At 39.0% G+C, this 10,443-nt stretch overlaps 1 protein-coding gene across 1 annotated transcript in view; it reads right to left on the bottom strand.

The window, feature by feature from the left end:
• Positions 1-4,756: 4,756 nt before the first annotated feature.
• The window catches only part of LOC114531265, a 6,646-nt gene continuing 959 nt past the window's right edge, over positions 4,757-10,443 (bottom strand). The window contains exon 2 of the mRNA XM_028552904.1: positions 4,757-8,119. Within this exon, the coding sequence (XP_028408705.1) occupies positions 4,757-8,119 (3,363 nt within the window). The remainder of the gene's footprint in view (positions 8,120-10,443) is intronic.

The following is a 10,443-nucleotide window of genomic DNA, read 5'->3' as shown; positions in this document are numbered from 1 at the left end:
TTCGTCAACAATAGGTCTAAAGTAACATTATTTCTTGTAGGGACCTTTATAAGTTGTTTAAGACGAAATTGTTTTAACAGATTATTAACTTTTAAACGGTTAAAGTCTCCAGCTAAGATTATGCCGCAACTTTGGTATTTGGACTCTATTCTTGTAAGAGAGATAAATAAATGTTCTCGAATTAACGCATCACAGTTGCCCGGGGGATGGTATAAGACTCCAACAATTATACTTGAGATGCCCCGTGGTAAACGATTAGGTCTAATATGAAGCCAAAGGATTTCGTGGTCGTCACAGCAATTTACATCAAATATTGGCTTAAAATTTTGCACTCGTTCAGCATGAACATAAATACAGACCCCACCGTGAGCATCTTTAACTCTATCCCGGCGAAAAATTGTATATCCTGGAATATTTATGGAACAATCCGGTATTGAGTCTCTAAGCCAAGTCTCTGTGATAAGTCCCAGATCAATGTTTTGGCATAACATGAAGTTAGAAATTTCATCTAATTTTGGAGCTAACGACCTCACATTTGTTAACAGAATGTTAGGTACGTTAAATGTCGGTGTGACAATAGAAGGCGTTTTCTTAATTGAAATTAAGTTATTCCTGATACTGTTTTATGGATTTTGTCTTCAAATTTACGATTGGAGTCGTTTAATAGTACCAACGGAACCATTTGATTTTTTCTCTCGGTCGAACTTTCAAACGAAAATCCTCTGTGGTCAAGGGGCCGGCTTTTTCCTGACGGGAAGTTTTTCTGCGAAATTTAGTCGGTTTCAGTCGCTTAGTGATTCGCGTAGGGATAGGTTGTCCGTAGAAATGGGTTGGCCCATTACGTTCCTTTGTGGGCTCTTTTTGGGAAATTCTTTGAGCGTTTCTTATTTCATAATTCTGGCCGGTACTAATCTGTTTTTCACCCGTATAACGTTGCTCGATACTATTGACACACGGGGCTTTACCAATAATTCCTTCCACGGAAGTGGTAGAATTTACACTGTGCTTGAGAACATTTTTATCGGGAATCTACTAACTTTTTCGCTCTGAACTGTATTATCATTCTCTTTAAACGCGACTGACACTTCTCTGCTTGTAATACCGGCTTGTTCCCTAACCACATCGCACATCCTATTGACATGACAGACATCTTTTTCGTCGCTAATCTCACTATTTAGCTCGGTCAAATTTGATTTACTTTGTTTATTCAATTGAGCAATTTCACGCTTGAGCGAGTGATTTTGTGCTTCACTAGTTGTAAGTGATTTTTCAAGGGAATTAATAATATTTTTGAGTTCGGCTGTTTCCGCATTTCTACCGTTAACTAAGATTAATATATCCGCTTGAAGTTTATTATTTTTTGATCTTTCGTTTTCCAAATCTTGCTCCAAACGTTTAATATTTTTTCTAAATTTGTGTCGGCTGTATGTGTATTCGACTGAATATCATTCCGCATAATAGCCATTTCGAGTTTAATGCCTTCAAGTTCAGCGGCTAGAAGGCTGCACTTACAATCACAATTCGGATTGCACAAAGACATAAGGCAGTTTTCAGATATCATCGGTTTATGTTCTTCAGACTGTTGAGCATAACTGAATGAGGTTTGGTTTGTGCTTTCGACATCTATCTCTAAAATCTCAACTGAGTTGTTAAAATTGTGTTCGGATGGTGTAAACGGTGATGAACATTGATCTTTTGAATTTATAACTAAGCTGTTCGATACACCGCTTGTATAATCAACAAAGTCCTTGTTCAACACACTAACCAAATAGTTTTTAATATCTACCCCGTCTTTCCCACTAAACGTCAGGGAATTTAGCTTTCCCGGGTACCAGGTTACAACAATATCAGAATTTGAACTTCGGAACTGCTTCGATCTGCCTCCAGGAGTTCGCCAATTTCCCGTAAGTCGGAGCACATTAGCGATAAATTCTTTCAACAACTCGTAATTCCCCGTCCACTTAATACGATCACCGTCATAAACTAAGTACGATTGGTCATTTAATCGTTTTATTGAATCAACATCAATGCTCTTATATTTCAAATTTGTATATTTTCGGGAGCTGAATTCTACATCACCGTCCGCCATTATTACATAATGGAGCAATTAAAAAACACACCGTCTTCATACTTCTGTTTTTGATGCGATTTGGCAGAGCTTCACTTTGTCAACGTCGTTTGACGTTTAAGGCTTACCCAAACGCAAGTCATGGCTATATTTTTATGCAAAGATCGCGCCAATTTTGTTATGCGTAATACTGAAACGCTTTCAATTACTATACATGGTCACTTTACAAGAATGACCAATGATATAAAATCATTCTTGATTTCATATGGATAAAATCGCTTAAGAGGGATTTGCCTCATAACTTGACATATAATTTTACTCAGTTGCTTACCCCTTTCCCTCCTTTCAATGCATTCCTGGTTCACAAGGATTATGGCTTGCCATGCATTCCAAGTTTCACAGGCTCTGCGAGCAAACCCCTATTTTTTGCTCACCATCCACAATAAACGCTTTGCAAAGGGTTACCAAAGAATGAATTGGGATAATTGTTTTCATACAAGTCATCGACATTCGGCTACCGGCTACGTACAGTTAGTACTCAGCGATGGAAAATAACTTTAGAAAACAAAAACGCACTTTATGAGTCAGGAATCAGGGGAAATGGCCACGTACCAAATCAGTTAAATTGCTGGGTTTCATGTTAATCCGGTTAACGTTGGTGTAATCTAAATATAGCTATAAGTTACCCGACTTAGAAATTTGAGTAGATTTCATGCCGATTCGAATAGCTTCTACCTTGAAATTCAATTCAAGAGACGAAAATATTGTACTTATATGTAGTTTTTGGCGTTTTCATAATTTTGACAAGATCGTGCCAAAAGCAATTATGAGCAATAATGAAGTGATGAGAAATATATTTATCTCAATTAATTTGGCCATTTTTTGCCTTCAGGTGCAATCGCTAGCAACTGAACTGGAAAATTTATGGCACCATGTGACGTCGACCACTTTAGTAACGCTGTCAACACCGCCACATTCAGGAGAAACGTTCATCTTTTGCATGGCAGATAAAACTATGATGGTCGGATACCTGGGTTGAACGATGAAAGAAAATGAGGTATAGCAACTCGTACTATGACTGATCTGACAAGAGCTGTTCAGATAAAACAAAAACAGTTGTTTGTTCTGTTGTTCATATAGAAAACTGCTGGGTTTTTAGTCAAGATCTTGCGTATATCATTTATCGCCAGCGAGGGTACTAATTCCGCAAGGATATTAGGAATAACACCTGGGTGTTGTGAGAGAACATAGCAGAATCCAAAGTTCCCCAAATTCTATGTCATGGACGTTGGACGTTTAGTGGTTGCGCATACTTTTACCTGCATTCTATAGGGCAATGTTTTCACTTTATGACTTTTTTTGACTGGATAAGCTATAAGAATAATATACTCAATAATTTAGACTGATTTGAGTTTTTAATCATTTTATATTATAAGTTTTCATATTGTAAGTTTTATTCACTTTGCAAAATATCAATGTAACGGCTGTCTCGTAAATTCCAAAAACATTGAAACGACGGCAAAAGCTTACATTGCAAGTGAGAAAACAAGGCTATATTCTACAGGAAGAAATTAACTACCCTTCGACAAAATGGTATTAATTATATTATAAAAGTTCTCAATCGTTCGATAATTAACAAAACAATATATTTCTTGCATTCCTATTTTTTAACATGTCACAAGGAAAAAGAATCTCATTCATGCAAGTAAAACTTATACTAAAAAGTACGTCATTAAACGTTCTAAACAATGCAATCAATCTATAATAACTACTAACTTAAAGTTACTCAATATATTATTATGAGTAGCTACATAACAGGGAGGATTTCGTTTTAGACCAATCAGAAAATTTGTTTACATTTTCATCAAGCCAATCAGAATGCATAATTAAATCTTGATTACTCCTTGTGTCTATCGCATGCAATATTAAAGATGAAAACTGAAAAGATCAAATCATTGTCATGCAGAGTACAACCGTGGTAGGTTGTTGACTACAGCGTTTTACAAACGAAACTAGTACTACAGAACTAACTAAGTAACAGTTGTAAAGCGGAAACTTAGGTAACAGTCCCGTTTTGTCGCTCAAACCACGATATATCATACATATTTATGTTTATATGACTACAAAATTCCTCGAAACATGTACTTTTCCAAGTACTTTAGGATAAAAATACTGAAGTCTGCCTCCCAAATGTAAAAATCTAACTGAGTAAAAACATGATCTACCCAAAGTTTAGCAGCTTCAAATCGGAACTGGTTATTGCGTCATGTATAAATCACCAATTAAGTGAAAAGTTGTTGCTATTGTTTTACTTTCTTAATCATCTTGAATGCTGCTATACTTGTGAAATTTATAATCAACTCGGTCAGGATCCTATATCAGCAACTTAATAAAGTGTATAAACTTTAAGTAAAATCTTGCTGCTATTGTTTTTCTTTCTTAATCATCTTGAATGCTGCTATAGTTGTGAAATTTATAATCAACTCGGTCAGGATCCTATATCAGCGACTTAATTCACAATAAATAACTGTCAATTTTTAGAGGCAGCAATTCTATTATATATCAGATGTTTGGCCATCTTCAATAAAGTATTCCTGTAACCACAATGACTCCGTCGAGACATGCATAATTGAAGAATAAAAACATATGAAAGTTACAAAATATTAATGATCAATGCTGGGATCATCATCATTGCCAGTATGATTTTAAGTTGTTAATTTTATTAGAAAACCACTGTAACACCTTGAATTCACCAGTTTGCACTCCTGGCCCTCTTCTGCTGCAATCTTGAACCGAACGTTGGGGCATTAAGGCTACAGTCTCACGAAGTTGCAAGCTTCGAGATGATTGATCTATTGAAATTTCATCAAAAATTTTCTTCAATGATTTTCCGAAATGCTTGAGATTAAACAGTTCATTTTGAAGTTGAATTACTTGTTCGGACGTAGTGCTAATACCTGTAGCCATGGCCTCATCCAAGATTTGTTTTTCCTTCTCGTATTCAGACCGAAGCTTTTTTAGTCGTTCCAAAAGCTTCGCGTCACGCAAAGGTGACTCTTCTTCTTGTTTGATGTCCAAATCAAGGTAATCTCCAACGGCATCGTTATACGGGATAAGAGCGTTGTCTTTAAGAAATGCTCCATACTTCGCGCTGACCTGCATAATTAATTTCTCCTCGTTTTGAAGCTCATTCAACATGCCGTCAATAATCGCCAGGTATTCCTCTTTTCGTTCTTTCTCTGTCTTCTTTGCCAGGATTTTCTTTTGGACATCCTTTGAAATGAACTGTTTGGGAACTTTTTCCAAGGTGTATGCCAAATGCATGTGATCACTATAGTGATGATGGCATTCACGGCAGTATACCCCACTGATGCATTCACAACCTTGAAGCCTTGGATCATTCCTGGTCTCTGTGGGAACCCCGGAAATACTGCAATGATCGTGACAAATCTGCTTGAAATTCTTCCTGTTGACGATCTCATCACCACCAACAGCTACTCTTTCGGTACAGGCGGAATGAGTGCATACTGTGATAGGATACGGAAGCTTCTTTCGTTCCAAATCTACCCCAGTGATATTTAACTTTTCTTCCAACGCCTCCATATTAAGCGTATCATTCTTTATTTCAACCATTGCATTGTTTGCTTCTTGGACATTCTCTTGTATTGTCTTCGCAACTGCGGCCATTGGTTTGCTCATAGCTACGACCACTCTGCGTGCTTCATTCATGCTGATTGTTTTTTTAGTCTCATGTGGAGGTATTTTGTTGATGTGACCAAACAATCTATGCGTCTCGTTTACTGCATTTTCCCAACTTGCGGCGTATGTCTTGACGTCCTCGTCACTGAAAGTGATCTCATTGTGGAGACACGCCAAAAATCGGAAAGCCTCGTTGTCAAAGCAAAAATAATTTTTGGGATTGGCTGTTATTCCGATTCCTTTTTCTTTCAATATTTTGTTTAAGGCAGGTAGGGTATCACCAGGTTGGTGAAATGTCCCTCTCGAGTTCGTGAAGCAGAATACGATATTATTCTTTGCGGAAGTGTGCAGCCTTACGAGAAGCTCTTGAATGCAGAACCGGAACATTGCATTTAGTCTGGAAGTGTTGGGTTTTAACAAGATGCAAACCGCGTGGATCTCATCATAGTGGTTCAAGTAGGAAAGGATATTGTCAAAGTTCTTTCGATCTTGTTCAATACCCCGACTATCACCTATACCGGGCGTATCAATGAGACGAATCTTCAAATCACCAACATGGAAAAGATAGGATCTTGTTTCCTGGGTGGACGAATGTCCAGGCTGCAGCACCTCATTTTCAGAAATCTCACCGATCTTTACCTCGACGGATTTACCATCTTTTGTAAACAAGAACTGGGAAGGAATGAGGACAAGGAGATTGTCTGCTTCTCTAGCCTCGTTCAAATCAGTAAACGACAGGTAATTTACTATTCCATTAATCCATGTGGATTTTCCGACACCAGTTTCACCAAGAATCAGAATATTCATCTCTTGCATCTCTCGTAGGTTGCACAAATTGTCACGCAGAAGCTCTTCTGGATATGAGATGAAATAAACGCCATGACTGCTTTCATTGCAGCGAAAAAGGGACTCGGTAGGCTTCGATTCACCACACTGGCAGTAAAATTTATGGGTGGTCAATCCATATTCTATGAAGTCTTTACATTTACTGCATTTCCAGGAAATTAGATCACCGGAACATTCTCCTGTACCGCTGACGGAGTTTGGGCACCTAATATTGACATTCGCTCTTTTAATCGGCTTGCATACACAACTTTTTGGTTTTCCTTGCTTCACAAGGCACATTTGGGTTAACTTGCCCTCTTTTTCGTAAAAGTTGTCACAAGTCTCGAGACCATTCTTGTACTCTTCGATGATCTCTTTATTCTTTCTTTTCCCCCAGAGGTCCGGTCGAATATTTTCGTCAATGACTTTGAAGATCGTTCCTTGTTTTTGAGAATAGGTTTTCTGATATCGCAGGAAAAATTCTTCGTTTTTCCGGTCAGTGTTGGAATTCGGCTTGTAAAGAATATACATCACGTCTGCATCATCAACAGTAAATTGATCTCTCTTCCCCAAGTAGATTATACCTCTCCTTTTCCAAGCTTCGATGGTATTAACTCTATTCAAGTCTCCCTGGAACTGTCGTATATGTTCGTCATACTTTGCAAAAAGGGAAGATTCGCCAGAACTTTCACTTACAAATTGATCCAGTGATGAAACGTCAGCTTCCTGTCGGCGAACTTTTTTCACCAGTTCTTGCAGCTTGTGCTTAAATGTTGATTCATCTAGCGTGATAGAATCCATGCACTTGTCGATGGCAGAAAGTGAACTTTCAGCGACAAATTCCTCAAAGGTATGTAAATCTTTTTGCACGTCAAATAACTTCTGTCTTTTGCTGATAACACTCTCCATGAACTGTGCGACTCGCTTGATGCTGTCTTCTCGTACGCTTGAAAAATGCAGCTCTAAGGTTATTGGCAATCGGAAAATCTTCGTCACTATTTCAAGAGGCATTAACATGTACAATATCGGAACTCCCTTTCCCTTATTAGTTTGCTTAACAATCTTAGGGAGATTTTTAGCAATTTCAAGTGCGCCTTCGAATGTTGTAGGGAGATCTTTATCTGTTGTTGAAACGTCACTTTTGCACTTGAATGTGAAATTTTGGAGCTTCTCTTTCTGAAGGTTTTTGATATCAACTTTTGCGGAGCCTTCGACGTTAACGATTGCCTTTAGTTTCTCGAGATGGACACCTAAAGCTCCCTTGACAGTAGACTCGTCTTTGCCATCGCTGTTCTCACACTGACAAGTGATCGAACATACAGCGCCCCAGTCAATAGCAACAACGACGTGAGTTGCAAGAAGATCTTCACCAGCTTTCAGAATTTCCAAATCAATCTTGTCTCTATTTTGGCGCATAAATGGCAACATAAATTCTTCGTTGATCGTCCTAATTTTGTACACTAAGGACATACTTTGCGTTCGAGCACTCTTCTTTTCTTCATTAAAGTAAGCGCCAGAGCCGTACATCTATTTTTGACGCAAATAACGAATCATGCTGCAAGGTAGAATGATAGAACTTAATCAATGTACATATGATGGCGGCATGAACGCAGTTGTACCAGATCTAAACGTACAGTGGGAGCGGTCTCCGTGGCCGTAATTTGAACAAGACGCCGTTCTGGCGTTAACTCCGGCGCACGTGCCAGTCTTCAATATAGAGCTTCTGAACATAAACAATACAACAGTTCGCGTATTGTTTCGCATACATATTCGCATTTAGATGCCTTGCGAACCTAAATGTTCGATCGCGAAATTCAGAAGCACATCGCAGTATAGAAGTTCAATTGTTCAAAAATGTAAATAAACCGCATGATACATTCGCTTCGTCTTACACTTTGCCTTTGGAATTCGCGCTTATATAGTTGTATTAAATCTTCGATCCTGTGCAAACTACGCGACGTGTCAACGCGCCCATACACGACCACATCATCTTGTTAAACGGCAAAATAGCAGCGATATTATTAAAATAGGACCGGGTCTACATGTATTAAATATATTCTTACCCCAATTCAATCTAAACTTAATCGAACAGCATGAAAAGAACGGTTTATTTGTTCCTCTTGGAGGAATTGCCGTATCATGCGAGCGAAATCGATTAATCGAATCGCGCATTGGAAAATTAGCCAAAGCTGTGCACCACAACTCTTGGGAGATAAGACTGGGACGTAGATAAATACGGTCACATACACATTTTAAATACTAGTATATTTCGCGCCATTACAGACTTGCGACGACGAAAAATAATAAAAAAAAAAATAAAAAAAAAACAAAAACAAAACAAAACTGGGGCGAATTTTCAACTCCGTCGCTGACGCCGGAGTAATAAGTGGTTGATTGCATTGAAAAAGTTAGATCTTGAATTAAAGGAGAAATAGATTTAGACTGGGGAACATGGTATCAATAAACATATTGCGATATGTGTATTGTATTGATAACTATAGTTACCTGTCCTTTATTATTTAGTGTTCTAAAAGTCATTGTTATATACCTAGTTTTAAAAAAATTATTTTCTAAATTGCCATTGGGCAACGACCACCTTGAAGATGACTATAAACAGAGGAGTTCAGTGGCGAAATGCGATATAATTTTGATGAGAGCGATGAAGCGCTTGAAAAGAACTTGCGAACTCCGGAAACTGTCTTCAAAGCTGTAATGCTTGCTGCTGTTATGTTTACTAAATTACTACATGCAAGCGCGAGTTGCAGCGCGTGAAAGCTCGCAGCAGGCAAGAACTCGCGAGCTAGGAAAGACCAGGGATAGAAAAGACCGTACGGAATTGCAAAGATGTTTATATAGGAAAAGGAAAATTGCGAGCGCCAAAGGCGCCTATCGGCGCGAGGGCGAAGGCGAAGCGCGCTTTATTTTCATGCCCGTCACGGTCGTATTTGCGCATATTTTTAAAAAACCGCTTCCCCCGCGCGGGTGATTTTCCATTACGTCTTTTATAAGCTGGTCACAGCTGTACGAGCAGATTTTCAAAGGCGACTTCGACAGCGCTAGCAAAGCGCTTTGTTTTTCAGGCCCGTTACGGTCGCGTGGGCAGATTTTCAAAGAAAACCGCTACGCTTCGGTAATGGCGAATCGTTTTAACGGTAAACATCCTTTGGGGGATCTGTCCCCATTGCGCTTGAGGTACTGTCCAGAAATAACCGAACACTGCGGTTGCGGTTCGGTTGCCGTTCGGTTGCCGTTCGGTTGCGGTCGACCGATAGAAACCGGAGACGACCGCAAGGGAAAAAATACGATCGCGGTCGCCGTTTGCTTCCGAACATCTTAAGAAATGTCTGTCAGAGAGAGTGAGGCAGAGGTTCAACCTCCGTCTCGCTGCAGTTCGACCTAGGTCGTTTCATCCGCGATCAGACCGAGGTTTGACCTAGGATAACCGCGGTTTTTGTTAGGTTATTCTGGACAGTATACTGTATATGTAATGAGAAAACTCAAAACTTGTGCAACAGTGCATTCATTCTTTAAAATTTGCAGAGAAATTCAGAGATATTCATTGTGAATTATCTTAAGAGCTATAAAAATTTCCTACCCGCTAAAAGCGATGCTCTATTACGCCAAGATGCGATTCGCTATATTACGGTCGCATGCATGGGCAGATTTCAGCCTTAAGTCGCCGTAAAAACAGATGAAACCATAGGCAGCCCAGTCAATGCCGGTACGTCATACTGTCTTATGCATATGAGTTTCTTAAGCCTGGCAACTCTCTGACAAACAATATAATGCATACATTAATACCATGCATGGCTTGAAACACAAAAATTGCGTTGGTTTCACCTTGCCATATA

This window comes from Dendronephthya gigantea, unplaced genomic scaffold (genome assembly GCF_004324835.1).
Source record: "Dendronephthya gigantea isolate DGI-Jeju-01 unplaced genomic scaffold, DenGig_1.0 000070F, whole genome shotgun sequence".
Classification (NCBI taxonomy): Eukaryota; Metazoa; Cnidaria; class Anthozoa; order Malacalcyonacea; family Nephtheidae; genus Dendronephthya; species Dendronephthya gigantea.
The sequence above is the reverse complement of the archived record's forward strand: the minus strand, read 5'-3'. Positions and strand labels throughout refer to the sequence as shown.